Below are 21,283 nucleotides of genomic sequence, written 5' to 3'. Positions count from 1 at the left end.
CCCCAGCTTCAGGTTTCTTTGTGCTGCTATTTTCATGGTTAGTTCTAAGGGTTTGGAAGTTTTAGTGTTTCCATGGTGGTATGACCCAGGGAGAGATGTGGTCATTGCTTTCTTGGTCTGTGCTCTAGACTTTACCCAGAAAGGGTCCCTGTTCCCCTGCAGTCACAAGCAGGCTGGAGGTCCTTTTGGCCATGGAACTGTGACAAGGTCCCCTGCTCTCCTGTAGCTGCAAGTGGTAGTGCCCTTCTCTGCCTCAGAACTTTGACCAGGGCCCCTGCTCCCTTGCAACTGGCCATAAAGGCTCCTCGCCACTCTGAAACTGCCATGCAGAACTGCATATGGGCCAGTCAGCACCAGCTGTACTCAGTGCCAGCAAAGGGTCCTCTGTAATCTGTTTCTGACCAGTTACTACCCCGACTCCATTATTGTCTCTGGGCTGAGAGTTCCCAAAGTGGCTGCTCTTGCTCCTGTTGCAGTATATGGTCCAGGCTAGTGTCTCCACTGCTCCAGAATTCAATTTGAGGCATTATTTAAAAGTTGTTTGTAGGGGATTGTTGAGAGAGTTTGCCAGGCTGCTGCCTCTAATATGCCCTCTTGGCTCTGCCCACCTCTCTCCCTCTTTAGCTATGGCTTTCTCATAAGCTGTAGTATACAGAAGATACGGCAAAGGCCAGTGGTAGTATCCTCATCCTGGTGTCACAGACCCTTCCTAACTCCTAAATTTTCTTAGGCTGGAAAAATGGTTCACCCTGACCTTTTGTCGGCTCTGCTGCTCTAAAATTTGATTTGAGGTGTTATTTTAAAATTGTATAGAAGGGAATGTTTAGAGGGTTCAACTGGGTTACTGCCTCTAATCTGCCATCGTGGCTCCACCCCCTCAATAAAATATAATTTCTTAAAAGAATTCCATTAGCAAGCCAAGAAGGGGAGAGGAAGGAATAGGAGGAAAGGAGTGGTGGACAGTATTGTCAAGACCGTCTAACACCAGCTAAACTGGGCCATAAAGCATTCCCTCAGCATCAGACCCCATGTGGATAGTCCTCATCTACAACTTCAAGTACAATGCCAGAGGGGAACTTAAAAATAATAGGAGTTAGAACTCGAAAACAACTCAGATCACCTAATTCAACCCTCTTTTTTTACAATAAGAAAGATAAAGTTCATAGAGGGGAAGTGACTTCCTGGGGGGGAGAATGTTTGAGGCATGGTGGAATTCTGGCTCTGGGGTCAGAAAACATGGGCTCCTATGGTTCTGATGTACCAGTGTAATTTTGAGCAAGTCATTTAAACTCTCTGGGCTAAGGTTTCCTCATCTATAAAATGAAGGGGTTGGACTAGGCAGCCTCCAACTTTTCTTTTTATTTTAGAGCTATGATCCTTTGACCTAATAATGCCCATTTTACAGATGTGGAAACTGAGATTCAGTATGATCATACAGGACATAGTGAATAACAAACAGGGTGAAGATTTGAAATGAAGTCTCCTGGTGCATCATAATTGCCTATGACTGAAGACTCGAAAGCTACTGAGATTCTTTAGGGGAGAAGAATGGATTAGTTTACATTAGCTACCTCATTATGTAATATCAATGGAACAGCAGAATGGAACTATGTTTCTGAAATGTAGAAAGCTGATACCATTACATTTTCTTGCATATGATGATGCTAATGACTTATTGTTCGAACATCTAGTTCAGCCCTCTTAATCTTACAGATTAGAAAACTAATCTGAAGACTAGATAGAACTGATTTGTCCAAAGTCACATGGGTAGCAAGAAGCAAAGCTGGGATTTGAACTTATATCCTATAACTGCAATTCTTTCTCCTGTACCACATTGAAAAATCCAACTTCCATTTTCCCCATATCTAAAAACATAGGAGAGGCAAATAGCTGCTTGAAAAAAATACACCTACTGGAATGTATTAAGTATACCCAAACAGTAGTAATGATATACCCTGACAAGGTAGAGCAGACATTTGTCTTGGGTTTTTAGGTCTAGAACAAGAGTTCTTAACCTCAGGACTATGAACTTGTTTTTAATTTTTTTAAGAATTCCATTTCAATATAATTTGTTTCCTTTGCAATTCTATGTATTTAATTGTGAGCATTTAAAAACATTATTTTGAGAAAGGGCCCATAGGCTTCACTAGATTTCCAAAGGGGTTTATGATGCCCACAGAAAAGGTTAGGAACCCCTGCTCTAGAAGCAAGGTGCTAGTCAACATATAATTCCTTGGCATCTCTTCCTAGAAGGCAACTGGATATCTTCTCTAGACAATAGTATATCCATATGGTGGAGCAATCCCTGAAAATCCTACTCCTTAGCTAGCATAATGGAAATTAGCTTTGCATGACTTTTGAAGATCTTCCATCTATGTTTGGGTTCTCTTCCAATTTGGGGATCTTATGTTCCTAAACAACGCTCAGGTTCTGGAAGAGTCTGGGCAACTAAAATGAATTTGAGAACACAGTGGCCCCTACCTCCAAACATCACTGCCTTTGGAGAACATGGAGGAGCGGATGACTTCAGGGGCCATCCAAGCATAAGTTCCAGCTGCACTCATCTTGGTGGTCTTGTGCCATTCCCGGGCCAGGCCAAAATCTGTGATCTTCAGAATCTTGTTGCTCAAGTCTCCATTCTCAACCTTCTGGAGGATCAATACTGGACAAGGAAAGAGAAAAAAAATGAGAAACAGCAGACTGAACACAAACAGTCCTGTTGAGTAATAATTCACGTTTATAAAACATACTGGTCCTATAGGGGAGATAATACAAGTATTATCCTCATTACTATCCCATAATTAGGCTAAATACTTCACACAAAATGCAAGGCTAGTACACAGTAGAGTTGAGACTCAAACCCAGTTCTGTCTCCAAGTCTGACTCTTCTTTTCATTATACCAGAGGTTTTCCAATCTTTTCCAGTAGCTATGCCCTGTGGCTTTTAGTGAACCTTTCCCTTTATTCCCTTTATTCAATAAGAAAGGGAATAAATTCTAGAGTCTTCCATGCATATACCCACAAGAAATGAAATTTTAAAAGGAGATTAATTCTCATAAAGAAAACTTTACTTGTATATAACATTTTTAGTGTCATAAAATTGTTCTCTAATACACACTTTTTTCACTTACTTGGGGCTATTTCAGTGGGAAAATATGGTCATCTCCCAAATATTCCCTATATCTCCTTGATAAGCTCCTCTTATTACCCTGAGGACACATGGACTCCTGAATTGAACCATGCCCCTTCCCTAGATGCTTCAGATGTCATAGTCTATCTGGAACCTCTTTTCTTTCCATCTCTTGAGCCATCCAACACCTCACTACTCATCATTACAGAATGAGTTACTCCATCCAAAAAAAACTGGTTAAAAACTGTCTTCTGAGATCCGTGGAGCCCTGGACTCATGATTTAATACCCATAGCTCATAGACCAAAACATTTAGTCAATGTGTTGTAGACTAGATGTACTGAGATCAGACCTGACCCTTCTTTCAGAAAGACAACATTAAATTCATGCCTAACAATTGTGTCCCTGGTTTTGTTACCATAGGCCTCTTCTGAAGAGCCTAAGGGAAAGATTGAAAAGGTGAAGGAAGAGATATTTGAGATATTGTTTCTTAAAACAAAAACCAATATTTAAAATAAAGTATTTAAATAGTATTTAAAGTACTAAAATAAAAACCAATATGATGACTTCTTTATATTTTCCTACCTTTCTCTTCTTAAGAAAAGCTTTCCCCTGAATGTCAAGGTCTTTCCTAACCTAGTTTCATGGCTCTAGAGGTAGAAGCAACTTCAGAGATTATCTAGACTTCCCTCATTTTACAGATGAGGATAAAGGACCAGAGAGGTTGTGACTTTCTTTCATGACACACAGCAAAAACAGAGCCAAGATTTGAACCTAAGGCCTCTCACTCACATTCCAAAGCTTTTTTTCTATTGTACCAGCCTATCTCTTGTTTATTTCCTTTTTCTCATATACTGAGAATGTGATAGTGAGAATAATAAAGATGCTGCTGCTGCTGATGACGATGATGATGATGGTGATGGTAATGATAAAGATACTTCACCATAACTCTGGGAGGGAGGTGCAAATATTATCCCCACTTTACAGATGAGGAAGTGAGGTAGACAGAGGTTGAGTGCTGGCCCAGCATCACACAGCTAGAGTCTGAGGCCACATTTGAACTCATATCTTCTGACTTCAGGTCCAGCATTCTCTCCCCTAGCTGCCTCAACATGTTGCAGAGGCGAATGATGAAGGAGAGACCTGGCAACAACAGGACATGAGCATACTCCAGGAATAAGCAACTGGGCTTAAAAGTTGGGTGTGCAACTTATGACCTGCACATCTCTGGGCAACTCACTTAACCACACTGAGCCTCCATTTCTTCATCTTTAAAATATAGCAGTTGGACTAGATGACCAGTTGAGGTCCTTTCCAGCTCTAAATCCATGATGAGGGACAAGTGTTCCTTCCTGGGTGGCATTCTTCAGTGGTTTCACCAATTGCTTCTGTGTAAGGCTAATCCTTAGAGTTCCTCAAGGCTGAGGATTGATTAAACAGTAGTAGCTCACATTTTATCATGCTTTCAGGCTTACAAAATACTTTCCTCACTATGAGTCTAGTGTTATCGTTTTACAAATGAGAAAACTGAAGCCCAGAGCAGTAACACAGAGAAGAATGTTGTTGTGAGGGAAAAAAAAACCAACCACCAACTTAAAAGCCAAAAAACCTGAATTTAAGTCTTGCCTTACTACTTATTGTGTAAGTTTGGGCAAATCATTTCCCTCTCTGGGCCTCAGTTTCCTCTTCTGTCAAACAAGATGAATGATCCCTTCCTTTCAGTGTGGGGAGACTGCAGGTATATAATATTGCACATACTGCCCAACAGAAGTTAGCTGGTTTTACTGAACCACTTTTGAAGAATTATTCTTTCTTATGACCCATACGCACACAAATATTTATAACAATGCTTTTGTTATAGCAAAGAACTGGAGAGAAAGGGGGTTCATATCAACAGGGGAATGGTTGATGAATATAATAGAATATTATTGTACCATAAAAAATTATTAATGTGACAGATTCAAAGAAACTTATAGAGACTTACCTGAACCGATGCAAAGTGAAGTCAGTGAGACCAGAAGAACAACTTATATAACGAGTACAGTAATGTAAGAAAATAACTTGGAAAGACTCAAGAAGTCAGCTAATGCAATGGAGACCGATGATGAACCCCGATCCCTACCTCTTGGTAAACAAGAACGACGCAATGATTTGTTTTTGCTGACTCTACTTATTTGTTATGAAGGAGGAGGAAGAGTTGGTAGGAAGTGAAAGTGATGCCGCAAAAGAAATAAAAGAGCATCAAGGAAACAATTTTAAAAACACAGAAAGCAGGAGGAAAATTAGAAGAGAGGTCAAACAAGCAGGACAATTGCGTTAATATCTTAAATTTAATATATGTTTTGAAAATTATATAAGGAGAAGTTCACAGATTCATATAAAATCCTCTTTTCAGGTCTTTTTATTAAAATGTTCATTTTTGTTGATTTTTACCATTTTAAAGATATCAATAAAAATGTTTTAAAATTAAAATGTAAATTTTTTAAAAATGAAGGAACTACACTAAAAGTTCTCTAAGGTCCCTTCCAGGGCTAATTGATTCTACGATTATCTTCCTCCTCTCTCATCTTTTTAGTCTAACTATCCTCCTAGAAAAGCACCATCAAGGGAGCACTCAGAACTGTACTTGGGACTGAGCCAAGACCACTCCCTCACCTACCAAAAGGGCTCCAGTGGAAAGCACATTACTCTGAGAGAAGCTTTCTCCAAGACAAAAACACCCTGGAGCACTAATGGAAACTGAGTGCTACATGCCATAAGCTAGGAAGAGTTGAAAAATTCTCCATGGGAAGCACTGCTTTATTATTACCTATTAGATAAAAATGCTTACTTGGCATACTTAGGAAAACAAAGAAACAACAAGCGTTCAAGAAACTTTTCCTAGCTAGGCAGCTAGCTCTCAAAAAAAAGGCATCAGTGGCAAGAGCCTCCATTTTGAAAGGCAAGAAATGGGCAGAAGAATTGCCACAGAGATCTTTCTGTCATGGAAAATATAAGGAACCTTGAACACTAACCAGCATCAGTACCTTAGAACCCTGTGCACAGTAAACTCTTCAGAACCTCAAAGTCAGCCAGTCAACAGGCAATTATTAAATGCCAGGCACAATATTAAGTACTAGGGATATAAAGAAAGGCAAAAAAAAAAACAGTATCTGCCCTCAAGAAGCTCATATTCTAATGGGACAGACATATATGCAAACAATTGTGTACAAATTAAGATTAAATGGGAGGTAATCTCAGAGAGAAAGTACTAGCATTGAGGGATGGAGAGAACTGGAAAGTACTCTTGTGGAAGGAAGGATTTGAGCTGAATCTTGAAGGAAAAGGTCAGGGAACCCAGGAGATGGAGGTGAGGAGAGAAAATATCCAGGGCCTGAGGGATAGCCAGGGAAAAGCCATCACAGGAGATGAAGTGTTAAATATGAGAAACAAGAAGAGCAAGTGAGAAAGCTCCTCTTAAAGGAAGTGTGCTTTCCCCCAGAATCAATTTGGAGGGAGAAGGAATGGTCTTGGCTTAGCCCTAAGCCCACGTCACTGATCATAAAAAGGGTAGGTGGACAGGAGTAAAGCATAAGATGATGGGAAAGGTAGGTAGGGGCCAGATGGTGAAGGACTTTTAAAAGCAAATGGAGGATTGTATATTTGATCCTGGAGGTAACATGGAATCACTGGAGTTTACTGAGTAGAGGGGGTGATACAGTTGGACCTACACTTTAGGAAGATGGCAGTTGAGCGGAGGGTGGACCGGAGGTGGGGAGAGACTTGGGGGAAGGAAACCAACTGGCAGACTAGGGACAGGAAAATCTGCCTCCTCCCTAATGGTGCTGAATGGGGATAAAAACTACAGAGGTGGCAGAGGGAATATACTAGGAAACCTCATAATCAAATTAATAATGATCTAGCCCCTGCTGCAGACATAGATCTAAGCAAAATATCTGAAGTAGGCCGAGTTATTCTTTCGGCCCTGGGGCCCTGTGATTTGGTCTGCTCTATGTCCCATTCTCCCAGGAGAGTCCTTCAGCTATCTATCAATTTATCCTTACAAAAGTAAAATAAGGTTTCCTTATGTGGAGAGAGAAGCTTTTTCTAGGAGACATCTGCTAGGTGACCCTATTAGATAACCCCCCTCCTCCTGCCAACAAATTTGCTCTAATTAAGCACTTCAGGAAGCTATCCAGAATAGCCGACAAGACAGAGTATGCAGCTAGGTGGCCCTAATAATGACTGCAGTAGCATCTGGGTGGTCAAGCTTCCAACAGGAAGGACCTAACAGCTTCCCAAATTGGATGAGACCTCCTCACACAAGCTGCTCTCTTATTGAGGGTCTGGTCAAATGTGTCTCTGCATGTACAACACCAGCCAGCTGTTCAGAGGCCCTTCTCTGAATATCTCTGCTTAATTAAACAGCTTTCCTTAAATAAATCCTAGCATTAGAAAGCAAAAATCTCGCATCTGCCTCATTATTTCAATATTCTAAAAAAAGAATCCAGCACAAATTATTTCCCCTTCAGGTATATCTGCTGAGAAGACTTACTTTCAAGACTGAAATAAATTGACGGAAGGACTTCAGACACCATGACAGGTAGTGAGGAAGATATTTTGGGGCAGGAGATCTTAACCAGGTTCCTCAAATCATGTTACATAAATGACACTATTATCCGTGCCCCTATCTGCCCCCTATAAACTCATCATCATTAACCTGAGATCGACATGATTTAGGGAACATACCAACAAGTGCATAAAAAAAATAACAATGATAATAGTACTAATAATAGCTGACATTTATGTAGGATTTTAAGGTCTGCGAAGAGTTTAGATAAATTAGCTCACCTGAACCTCACAACCACCTTCAAAGACTATTAGGAAACCATTGCCAATGGCTACCTGGATCAGATAGATGAGCACACACGCACGCACACACACACACACACACACACACACACACACACACACATGCTGACACGAGTTCCAGCCATATCACTGCAATAAATGGAAACCATTTTTGAGCTAATCCTTTCTTTGTATTTCCTGAGCTGTGCTGTTACCGTTGCTTAGTCTTTTCAATAGCGTTGCATCGTTCTCGACCCCATTTGGGGTTTTCTTGGCAAAGATAATGGAAATGATTCGCTATTTCCTTCTCCGGCTTATTTTACAGATGAGGAAACTGAGGCAAACAGTTAAGCGATTTGTCCAAGGTAGCAAAGTTATTAACTGTCTGAGGCCAGATTAGACCTCAGGAAGATGAGTCTTCCTGAATCCAGGCCCAGCAGCCATCTACCGTGCCCACCTAGCTGCCACCTGGTGCTTAATACAATTATACCTTCTTCTTCATTGCAGGGGTTAAGAGCTTGGTGGCCCAACCCCACTCTCCACCCCACAGATCTGGAAAATCCAGGCAAAATTTTTTGGTCCTCCTTTCACACCATAGAAGAAATCTAATTTTTTTCTTTTTTCTTTTATGGGGTGTTTACAGTACCTTATTATAAAATTTGGGTTGATATTATACAATACTGTGCATATCTGAGTTTTTAAACTTTTTCTGTATCATCTGCTGGCCTTCCATTTTGTCTGCAGCTTCCACAAAACTCCACAAAAATTCCCATTTAATTTCTCATGCCAACCCATAATATAGCGAAACCGCACTGGGGAAAGTCATGATGCAGAAGGGATAACCGTATTAGTACCATGCCAGGTACTTAATAAATGTTTATTGACTATTAGTCCCAGTTATGTGAAAGGCCATGGAATTCTTTTTTAGTTCAACCCCTCATTTTACAGAATTAAGGGAAAAAAAGACTACGGAGAATAGAGAGGTACCATTATACCAGATATCAAATAAATATTGTAGCTCGGCTGGAATAGTCTCCCATCATTAGACAAATCTCTACTACAAGAAGATTTCAGGTAACATTTATAGGAATCTTGAATAGGAAAAGATATCATAGAATGCAGTTAACATTCCTGAGTCCAGCAGATTGAATTCCATTCCTTCAGGACCACCCCTCAGACTCCAGGAGTTAAACAAAGGAAGCTCCTCTCTTCCATTGATATCATAATCCTTTTTAATATTTTCAGTTTCACTATAAATGAGGTTTTAAAATACGCTTCCCCATAAAGAAGGGCAAATGTTCCTATTTTCAAAGAAGAGGTGAGAACAAAGTTTGCAAACTACATTCCATTGGGTTTATTTCTATTCTTGAGAAAATTTTTAAATAAATCATTAAAATATCATTAGTTAATATCTAGAAAATGAAGTGTTAGTATGAAAGAGCTAGCATGCCTTCACCAAAACCACATCACGCCAGACTAACCTTATTTTCTTTCTTGAGAGGGTTACTGAACTAGTAGATCAGAAGAAGGCTGTAGATATGATCTTTCCTAGATTTCAATAAACCATTTATTTAAGCATTTTGCAGTATCCTCACGGGAAAAATGGAAATGTGGATTAGATGAACATGCAATTAAACAGATTCAGGACTAGTTAAATGGCCAACCAAGTTTGTAAGAATTCAATGCCAATTTAGTAGATCTCCAAAGGAGTTCCCTGAGTAATCTGTCCTTCTCTCTGCGCTATTTAACATTTTGATCAATGACTTGTATCAAGGCATAGATGACACGTCCAACATATTTGCAAATGACCCAAACCTGGGACAGTTTACACACTGGAGGAGAGTCATGATCCAAAAAGCACAAGGTAAAGTGAGATCTAATCAAATGATATTCAATAGGGACAAATGTGAATTCTTATTCTTGGGTTCAACTTCACAAGTATGAGATGGTTAGGAAAGACATAGGTGGAAGGTTTGGTGGACTATAATCTCAATATGAATTATCAGTGTGATAGGGCTTCATTCTTGGTCTACCTTAGGAGGCAGGAACATCAAGAATAAATAGTTAATACTCTCTCTGTTGGGGGAACTAGCTGGGGCAGCTAGGTGGTGCAGTGGATAGATTGCTGGGCCTGGAGTCAGGAAGACTCATCTTCCTGAGTTCAAATCCAGCCTCAGACACCAACTAGCCGTATGATCCTGGACAAGTCACTTCACCCTGTTTGCCTCAGTTTTCTTATCAGGAAAATGAGCTGGAAAAGGAAATGGCAAACCACTCCATTATATTTGCCAAGAAAACCCCAAATGGAGTCAAAAAGAGTCAGACAGAACTGAAAACATTTTAACAACATCAAGAAGGGATGATCATGGAAAGCATTAGGATGAGTACCTTAGGCACATCAGTGATTCCAGGTCCAATTTCTAGATGGGGGAGAAAGGCTTAAAGGGGGAGGGGAGGAGACTATTCCTCCTTAGACTTAGTATTGCTATTTAGAGGCCTCATTTATTAGAGTTTAGACTGGAACCTAATGGGAACATTAACTTTGATTAATGATTTATCATTTTGTGATTTTACTTATTTATTATTCATTCCCAATCTTGGACTCTACAATTGTTTACTCTGTGCCTGAATGGTTCACCTTGGCAGAGTGGCTGCTTTTCTCCTGGTCTTAACAAAGGTAAGTGTCTGAGACTGGATTTGAACTTGTTTTCCTGACTCTCCACCCAGAGCTCTATCCATTGTGCTACCCAGTTGACTCAGGCAGGGACTGGAGATAGGGGAGTGGCATTCTAGGAGAGAGGACAAATCTGTAGTCTTGAGAAAGGGATAGCTTTAGTAGAGGGATTTTATAACCTGAAAAAGTGGAATGTAACCAAGGTAGGAAAGAGAAGCGATCGTTCTGGGTGTAGCCCAGTATGTATAAGGGTGTAATAGTGAGGTACAAAGATAAGAACACTAAGCCAGGAGTCGAGAAACTTGCACTCTGGTACCATCTCTGCAACTAACTCAGCATGTGACCTCACTTCTTAGTGCCTTCATTTCTCCACCTACGGAATTCTTAGTTCTGTTTCTGTTCTGACATTACGTGAATCTGAGGGTCCTGGAAGTAAGGGCTGGTGGTTAAATGATACTGTGACATCAAGGTGCAACCAGAAGTCAATATATCTCTTTTCTACCCCTTACTCCAATACTGGTTCAGACCATTATTACTTTCCTCAAGAAAAAAAATTGCTGAATTTGAAGCAAGAATACTTTGGCTACAAAAATCCTAGCTCCATGACTTCCTACCTGTGTGACCTGGGAGAAATCACCTCCCATCTCTGGGTCTCAGTTTCCTCACCTGTAAACTGAGAGAGAAAGGGTAGAACTAGACGATCTTTAAGGTTCCTCTCAGTCTCAAACCTTGTGATGCTTAGTTATGGTATATGATTGTGATGGAATACTACTGTGCTATAAGAAATGATGAACTCAATGATGTAGAAAAACATGGAAACAGGAAATAATGAAGAACGAAATAAGCAGAATCAAGAGAACACCATATACAGTAACAGTAATATTGTTTTAAGAACAACTTTGAGGAACTCAGTCATTTTGATTATTATTTTTTTCATTTTTTTTGTTTATTGAACATATTTAGTTTTCAGCATTGATTTTCACAAGACTTTGAATTACAAATTTTCTCCCCATTACTACCCCCCCCACTCCAATATGGCATATATTCTGGTTGCCCTGTTCCCCAGTCAGCCCTCCCCTCTGTCACCCCACTTCCTTCCCATCCCTTTTTCCCTTCCTTTCTTGTAGGGCAAGATAAATTTCTACGCCCCATTGCCTGTGTATCTTATTTTCTAGTTGCATGTAAAAACATTTTTTTTTGTTTTTGAACATCTGTTTTTAAAACTTTGAGTTCCAAATTCTCTCCCCTCTTCCCTTCCCACCCACACTCCCTAAGAAGTCAAGCAATTCAACATAGGCCACATGTGTATCATTATGTATAACCCTTCCACCATACTCATGTTGTGAAAGACTTACTATATTTTGCTCCTTCCCAACCCATCCCCCTTTATTAAATTTTCTCCCTTGACCCTGTCCCCTTTCAAAAGTGTTTGTTTTTGACTACCTCCACCCCCATCAGCCCTCCCCTCCATCATCCCCCCCATTTTTTTATCTTCTTCCCTCTTCTTTCCTATGGGGTAAGATTCCCAATTGGGTATGTATGGTATTCCCTCCTTAGGCCAAATCTGATGAGAGCAATGTTCACTCATTCCCCCCTCACCTGCCCTCTCCCCTCCTCCCACAGAACTGCTTCCTCTTACCACCTTTATGCGAGATAATCCACCCCATTCTATCTCTCCTTATCTCCCTCTCTCAGTATGTTCCTCTCTCATCCCTTAATTTGATTTTATTTCTTTTAGATATCTTCCCTTCATCTTCAACTCATCCTGTGTCTGCTCTCTCTCTTTTACATATATATATATATATATACACATATATATATATATATACACATAGATATATACATACATACATATTTACCCATATATATACATAAACATATATGTATGCATATTCCCTTCAGCTACCCTAATACTGAGGTCTCATGAATCATACTTGTCATCTTTCCATGTAGGAGTGTCAACAAAACAGTTCACCTTTAGTAGGTCCCTTGTAATTTCTTTTTCTTGTTCTTTTTCTTGATTACCTTTTCATGCTTCTCTTGATTCTTGTGTTTGAAAGTCAAATTTTCTATTCAGCTCTGGTCTTTTCACTGAGAAAGCTTGAAAGTCCTCTATTTTATTGAAAATCCATATTTTGCCTTGGAGCATGATACTCAGTTTTGCTGGGTAGGTGATTCTAGGTTTTAATCCTAGCTCCATTGACCTCCGGAATATCGTATTCCAAGCCCTTCGATCTCTTAATGTAGAGGCTGCCAGATCTTGGGTTATTCTGATTGGGTTTCCACAATACTCAAATTGTTTCTTTCTGGCTGCTTGCAATATTTTCTCCTTGATCTGGGAGCTGTGCAATTTGGCGACAATATTCCTGGGAGATTTCTTTTTGGGATCTGTTTGAGGAGGCGATCAATGGATTCTTTCAATTTCTATTTTGCCCTGTGGCTCTAGAATATCAGGGCAGTTCTCCTTGATAATTTCTTGAAAGATGATAGCTAGGCTCTTTTTTTGATCATGGCTTTCAGGTGGTCCAATAATTTTTAAATTATCTCTCCTGGATCTATTTTCCAGGTCAGTGGTTTCTCCACTGAGATATTTCACATTGTCTTCCATTTTTTCATTCCTTTGGTTCTGTTTTATAATATCTTGATTTCTCATAAAGTCACTAGCTTCCACTTGCTCCAATCTAATTTTTAAAGTAGTATTTTCTTCAGTGGTCTTTTGGACCTCCTTTTCCATTTGGCTTATTCTGCCTTTCAAGGCATTCTTCTCCTCATTGGCTTTTTGGAGCTCTTTTGCCATTTGAGTTAGTCTGTTTTTTAAGATGTTGTTTTCTTCAGTGTATTTTTCAGTATTTTTTTGGGTCTCCTTTAGCAAGTCATTGACTTGTTTTTCATGGTTTTCTCGCATCCTTCTCATTTCTCTTCCCAATTTTTCCTCTACTTCTCTAACTTGCTTTTCCAAATCCTTTTTGAGCTCTTCCATGGCCTGGGACCAGTTCATGTTTTTCTTGGAGGCTTTTGGTGTAGACTCTTGCACTTTATTGACTTCTTTAGGCTGTATGTTTTGGTCTTCTTTGTCAGCAAAGAAAGAATCCAAAGTCTGAGACTGAATCTCGGTGCATTTTCGCTGCCTGGCCATATTCCCAGCCAACTAACTTGACCTTTGAGTTTTTCAGTGGGGTATGACTGTTTGTAGACTAGAGAGTTCTATGTTCCACATTTGGGGGGGGAGGTGCCGGCTCTGCCACACCAGCACTGCTCCTTCCCCAACCCCCAACCTGGACTGGGCTTAGACCTTCAGCAGGGTGTGCATTCCTGCTCTGATCCGCCACTTAATTCCTCCCACCAGGTGGGCCTGGGACCGGAACTAACAACAGCCTTGGCTGCCCCACCTCTGCTGTCCCCGGGGCTGGAAGCCGAACCGCGAACTCCTTCCACTCCCGCAGCTTTTTCCACTAACCTTCTCAGCAGTCTTTGGTGTTTGTGGGTTGAGGAGTCTGGTAACTGCTGCAGCTCACTGATTCAGGGCGCTAGGGCCCCCTCCACCCGGCTTCTGGTCTGGATGGTCCACGCTGCTCAGGCTGGGTTCTGCTCCACTCCATTCCCAGCTCCCAGGTCCGTGTGGGATAGACCTCACCCAGAGACCATCAAAGCTGTCCTGGGCTGGAGCCCTGCTTCCCTCTGCTGTTTTGTGGGTTCTGCCGTTCTAGGATTGGTTCAGAGCCATTTTTTATAGGTTTTTGGAGGGACTCGGTACAGAACTCACGCTAGTCCCTGCTTACCAGCTGCCATCTTGGCTCCGCCCCCCATTTTGATTATTATAAACACCCAAATTATTACCAGGGACATATGAAGGAAGACATCATCTTCATTCAGAGAAGGAACTGATAAATAGAAGTATGTATAGAATGATTTTACATAAATATACATATTTATGTCTAATGGTAGCCATCTTTAGGGCAGGGAGAGAGAAAAAAAGAAATGTACATAATAACTTTATTATTATATATCTATTATTATATTTATTCTATATTTAAAAGGAATAGCAAGTTGTACATAGATTTGCAGTTTCATGTGCAAACATCTTTTTGTTGTACTATGTTATGGAAATGCTTGTTTTATTTCGTAAATTAAAAATAAAATAAAGAATATATATACATACACATACGTACAAATATATATGTGTAAACATACATACGCACTCACACACAAGAATCCAATTGGGGTAAAAGAAATGTGAAGTCAGGAACAAAAACAAAAAAATGGTGCCTCTAAGGATCCGCCTTACTTGGGAACCATCCTTCTAGGCATTCCCTCTGAGCCTGGCTGGTGACCCTCCTGATGGGAGAATGTGCATATGCAGGAAGAGAAATCCACAAATGTGTACAGACATTTTTGTTTCTTCCTGTTATCATCTAGGGCCAATCACTGTATCCATACCATAGCCCTCTTCCATCCTAACAGGGGTAAGGAGCCTAGAGGCAGGAGACCAAGGTTCTGTTCCCAGTTAAACTACTGAGATTCTGTGTGATTGGGGGCACTTCAGAAAATCTCGGAATCTCCAAGTCGGAAGGAATCTCAGAGGAAATCTTGTCCAGATTCCTAAGTGAACAAGAATTCTCTCTAAGCTTCAGTTTCTCCATCTATATATAGGTGGAAAAATCTAAAGGCCCCTCTCAAGTCTCAGGTCATTCTATAGGTGGTATAGGGGATAGAGAACTGGAGTCAGGAGGACCTGAGTTCAAAACCTGCCTTAGACAGTAGCTGTACAACCTTCTCCAGCATCAGCTTCCTTATCTCTAAAATGAGGGAGTTGGACTTCATGACCTCTAAAGTCTCTTTTAGTCCTAAATCTACAATCCTATGACAATGAAATCTTTTTTTTTTCATTTTTATTAATAGCATGGCTACACATTCAGGACAGCCAAGCCCCACCCAGCCATCTGAGCTTTCTCAGCATCCCAAGGGCAGAACCACCAAGTCAGAAGGCAAAAGAGATTTAGATACGATTATTTTGCCCCAGGAGAGGAGAATAGAAAAGTTACAGACCATTCTGGAGTAAGGTGTGAAGAAAATGAGGAGGGGAGGTGGTGGGTAGGGGAAGGTCAGAGGAGGAAAAAAAATCCCATTTATTTAATACAAGCAGGGAACATAGAGATGAAGGTGCCATTCTCACTGTAATATCTCTTGTGAATGAAAAGAAAGCAAATAAATTAATTAAACAAATGAACAAATAAATCAGATGAATAGCTGGATGACAGACAGACAGACAAAGAAGGCAGACACAGAAAAGCTCAGAGCTAGTCTACACCCTGACATCCCAGAAAGACCAACCCGCCAGCTGCCAACGTGCAGAACCAGGTCCTGGGCTGCCTCACGCTGACTCAGCAGGAACAGACCGACTGAACTTGTGACTCATCCATCATTGCCACCCAGAGAGGGCAAAGCCAGCACAAATTCCCCTAGCCTCCCCTGGCTGTTGGCCCACTGCTGTCTCCACCTCCTGCTGTTTGGGGAAGGTTCAGAGGTGCCAGACTCCCAATCTTTCAGACTCTCCCTCTCTTCAGAGGAGTGATGCATGCCAAAGACAGACGGAAGATACCAATCAAGGCAGGGCTAACCTAATCCCAGCACATCAACAAGGCTCCCCAGGAGACTAGCGTCAGGCTATAATTTGTACAATCACACGGGCTAATGCAACCAGAGGCCTTCCATGCAGAATAATAAAATGCTCAAATTAGATCTGAACTTGGAGATTGTCTAATCCAGCCCCATCCTCGTATACGTGAGGAAACTAAAACCCAGAAAGTTTCTGACAAGCTTACTAGTAGAAGAGACAGAATCAGAATTCCTAGTCCACTGCTCATTCTATTCACAGTCAGCGAGTTGTGTCAGTGAGATGCAGCAGAAATGGTCCAGAGAGACCTACCTGTGAATACTGCCTCTGATACTTACTAGCTGTGTGACCCTGGGAAAGTCACAAAGCCTTATCTTTAAAATGTAAAATCTGTAATAGCACCTCTCTTACAAGGCTGTTATAAGGATCAGCTGAGATAATATATGTAAAAAGCTTTACAACACTGAAAATATCATATAAATGTCAGCAGTAATAGCAATGATTATAGCCATTATACCACACAGTTTGAAATGTAACTGAATTCTCAGTGGTCTTTCTGTCTCTGTATCCATGTTCAAAAAAGTTCCTGTGGATTCCTATATTCAGACTTGCCCTCTTGCCCTAGAGCTGAAGCAAAAAACCATGAAAAGGATTGTCAAAAGGTGCCAAGCTCGCCAACTATTAACAATTTCGACAAACATTCCATTCTTAGAGGCAGTTGGTGGTATAGTGAATAGAGCAGTGAGCACGGGGGATAGAAAGACCTGGGTTCAAATCTGGCCTCAGGAACTTATTAACTGTGTGACCCTGGGCAAGTCACTTCACCCTATTTTCCTCAGTTTCCTCAGCTGGAAAATGGGGATAACAATGGTACTTACCTCACAGGATTGTTGTGAGAATCAAACGAGATAACATTTGGTAAAAAAAAAAAATCACTTAGCATAGTGTCTGGCACATAGTAGGCATTATATAAATGCTTATTCTCTTCCCCTTTCAAACAAATACTAAGTACCTACTGTATGCAGACACGGCTGTGTTGTGAGACCCCTTTTGGTATATATCACAGGGCCTTACTTCTTCAGCACCAGTATTCTTTGGGGGCCTCTCTCTATGCATAAAGCTATGGGCTTTGAATACATAGCAGGTACTAAATATAGGCTAAAATGAATTTAATTCATCCAACCACCTGCACCATTGTAATGGGAAGGGACAGATTGGCTAATAATTAATATAATATGGCTAAAGGCCATAATTATATATAGTCTATACCCTGGATCAAAGAAAGAGGAAAAAGACAAATAAATACAAAACTATTGTTTTTGAGGTGGCAAGAAATGGGAGTCTGAGAGGGTATCCTTCAACTAGGAAATGGCTAAACAAGTTATAGCAGATGAATTTGATGAAATATAATTATGTTATAAGAAATTATGAAGAGGGTGGTTTCAGAAAGACTGGCAGATTTATGTAAACTTTATGTTTATATTTTTATATATTTTTTATATTTATATAATGTGAAGTGAACAGATGCACAAATATAATGTATACAATGACTCCAACATTATTGTAAAGATACTCGAAAATTGAGAAAAATAAAAAAGAGTGTCAAGGAAGTATTTTTAAAACACAGAAGAAAGCAGAAGTAGGTTCAAAAGGGAACACAGACAAGTAGGGCAACTCTGGGACTACATATTAAATTTAGTATACACTTTTTAAACAAATCATTTTGAAATTCACAAAAACCCATTTTTGTGAATTTGAAAATAAAATTTAATTCAAAAAACCAATCTACTAGAGATACACAGTATCATCTATTATCCTCTTTTTCTTTTCTTTTTGCTCATGTTCATCAAGTTTGTAAAAATATAAAACAAGCCTGGTACACGGGAACCTCAAATATCCTTTTTCTATCAGAACTCTTTAGTTTACTCATATTTATGCAAGACTTTATGATTTATAGTACTCTTACAGTACTTAGAGTACTCTTTCCTTCAGAAAAGTTCAATGACTTGACCAGGGTCACACAGTTAGTAAGTGTCCAACCCAAGACTCCAAGTCTGGTGTTTTTTTTTCTACCACAGCTCAGTGCCACCCCAGAGGATGCCCACCAACCCCCAGAATACTACCCATGTGAGTTTTATTCTCACCTAATAGAAGATAGTCTATGTTATATGAAAGAAATGGGTATATAACCTGGCCCACAAAATGAAAGAGTAAAACCAAAAGAATAATACACACAATGTGATTCCTCCTCCCCCAAGCCCAGTTGATATAGTCACAGAATGTAGTCATCAAGGATGAGGTTCTATTACATTAGCAAGGTGATGTGATGCTTTCATAAGGTACAAAGACCTCTCTGGGTCAAGAAGGGAACCACAGGATTGGCCAAGTGAACAAATTAACCACATCCTTTCATGCTTTAAATAGCTAAGCCCAGAACAATTTCAGCAGTTGGACAGTGAGAGAGAATTGCAATCTGGGAACTCACTGTTGAAAAAACCCTTGCAAGAGAGGGAAAAAAGGGAATTTCTTTCTCTTCCCTCCCATCGCTGGCCGTGGATCTCTGAGAGGGGCACTATTAGACCATCAGGTGACAGCATCTAATAGGGAGCAGAGACAAATACTTCAAATACACATACAGAGAGAAAGACGATCACCCGACAGAAGAAGCAGCTTCAAGGAGTCAGAGAAGACGGTTGACCTGCAGAGAAGAGTAAACCTGGGGAACTCAGCTGAGCAAATGGATTAGCAAAGTTATGGCCCCCAGCAAACTGTGTAAGGGCTCTATGAAGAAAGAACTCCCAGGCTCTATATAACCAGAAGCTGTGCCTCTTTTGTTGTGGTTGTTGTTTTCAGTTGTTTCTGTAGTATTTGACTGTGACCCCGTCTCCAGTTTTCTTGGCAAAGATACTGGGGCGGTTTGCTATTTCCTTCTGCAGCTCATTTTACAGATGAGGAAACTGAGGCAAACAGAGTGAAGTGACTTGCCCAAGATCACATAGCTAACAAGTATCCAAGGCCAGATTTGAACTCTGGTCTCCCTGATTCTAGATCTGGCGCTCTATCTACTATGCCACGTAGCTTCCCATTCTGTCTATAGTGTCCTATACGTCTGCCTTACTACCACCGTTCTATAAGTTTGAGCCCACTCTTCTTAGGAACACTGCATATATTTGTAGAAGTGGGGTTTTATAGGGTAAATATTTTGTAAGTATTGCTTTTCTTATGCCACTTTAATAAATGCCTTTGCTAAGAGTGAATTATATCTACTGACTGATTTGTTAAGGAGAAGCACACCAGTGAGGGCTCATGAGTGTAAAAATTTGGAATGCAGATCCTAGAGACTAGTAGCAGTTGACCTCTTGGCATCCAATCTGTAAGAATAAGTTGGAAAAAAAAAGCCAGAAGCCATATCATAGCTACAATTTCTATGACAACATCACTAAAAGAAAGCCAAATTCTGAGTAATTAAAAAAAATCAACACAACAACTACTTCCTCAATGAACAGATAACAGAATGGAGGCAGAGGACAATGAGGGCAGGATGTTGTATCCCAAGTCAGATGCAGTTGCCATCTTGGGCATTTTTGCTTGACTATTTTTGGTTACAAGGGAGGATTCTACTTTTGGTAAGGGTAAGGGTGAGGGGTAGCCAGAGGTAAGTCAGGACGTTTCAAGAAATTACTGTAATATTTTTTTAAAAGGGGGCAGTTAAGTGGCACAGTAGATAGAGTGCCAGGCCTGGAGTCAGGAGAACTCATCTCCCTGAGTTCAAATCTGGCATCAGATACTTACTAACTGTATGACCATGGGCAAGTCACTTAACCCTTTCTGCCTCAGTTTCCTCATTTGTAAAAATGAACTGGAGAAGGAGATGGCAAACCACTCCAGTATCTTTATCAAGAAAACCCCAAATGGGGTCACGATGAGTCAGACACAACTGAAATGACTAAATAATGACGATAATAACGAAAGACATCCATAAAACTTCTTTTAAGATGCCATCTAAATCCATCTCTACTCAAGGAGAGGGGCAGGGTTGTATGACTGGCCACTTCCCAACAAGACACAAATATCAAATCCTCAATTACTGAACAGCAACACCCCACACACCCACTTCATTTCCTTCCCCAAACAAGTTGGTCTATTAAAAACTAAGTGAGACTGAAGTTGGGAAGTTGGCAAATTTCCTTCTCAGCAAATCCCTGCTGATATTCTCTCATGTCTTATGTGCCTCTGGAAATCCATCATCATGTAACTGCTTTATTGATGGCTCTAACTCAGGGATAGGAATAGGAAAATGGTACCATAGTCACATAGCTGCCCTTTTCTATGGGACTACTGCTTGACGATGACAATGATACTACACAATGCAGGATGATATAGTGTCTACTGTGTGCCAGGCACTGTACTAAACATTTTACAAATATTATCTCATTGATCCTCACAACCACCCTGGGAGATAGGTACTATTATAATCTCCATTTTACAGATGAGGAAACTGAGGCAAATAACAGTTAAGTGACCTACCCAGGGTCACATAGCTTTGATGACCAGAGATCCCTCAATATGAAGACTTGAATTATCCAAAGAGTCTCTGCCAAAGGTGTTACAATCCTCAAGACTACTGTGGTTACTTTTACCCTTCTGAAGAAACACTGAAATTGAAAAGGCAATTAATCATTTCCTCCTGGCCATGTGTCCTTGGATCCTACCTTCCTGTAAATAGCCCACTTCCCCCATCAATCCATCCAATAAAGTCTAACAACCCTGCGGCACTTTCCCAGCCTATTAGCTCTCTCTTCCAAGCCCAAGCTGACAAATTGAAGGATACTCATTATTTCTAATCACAGAACATAACAGGCTTGATTCTGCCAATGACAAGGGAATATACCACTCATCTTAGGACGGTCCATTAATCCTCTCAAACCTCTAGGATTCATGGACTCCAATGATGTTCTCTAGGTTACCTAGTAACCTTCAAAAAGCAAGAAATTTCTTCACTTCTGGTTGGCATGACCTAGTGGAATGGGGAAGAA

At 40.4% G+C, this 21,283-nt stretch overlaps 1 protein-coding gene across 2 annotated transcripts in view; it reads right to left on the bottom strand.

Moving 5' to 3' along the window:
• MAP3K9 (mitogen-activated protein kinase kinase kinase 9) overlaps nucleotides 1–21,283 on the bottom strand; it is a 125,728-nt gene that overhangs the window by 29,662 nt on the left and 74,783 nt on the right. For both annotated transcript variants that reach the window (XM_036735483.1, XM_036735484.1), the window contains exon 3: nucleotides 2,482–2,662. In XM_036735483.1, coding sequence (XP_036591378.1) covers nucleotides 2,482–2,662 — 181 coding nt within the window. The remainder of the gene's footprint in view (nucleotides 1–2,481; nucleotides 2,663–21,283) is intronic.

Source organism: Trichosurus vulpecula, chromosome 8, assembly GCF_011100635.1.
Source record: "Trichosurus vulpecula isolate mTriVul1 chromosome 8, mTriVul1.pri, whole genome shotgun sequence".
Classification (NCBI taxonomy): Eukaryota; Metazoa; Chordata; class Mammalia; order Diprotodontia; family Phalangeridae; genus Trichosurus; species Trichosurus vulpecula.
The sequence above is the reverse complement of the archived record's forward strand: the minus strand, read 5'-3'. Positions and strand labels throughout refer to the sequence as shown.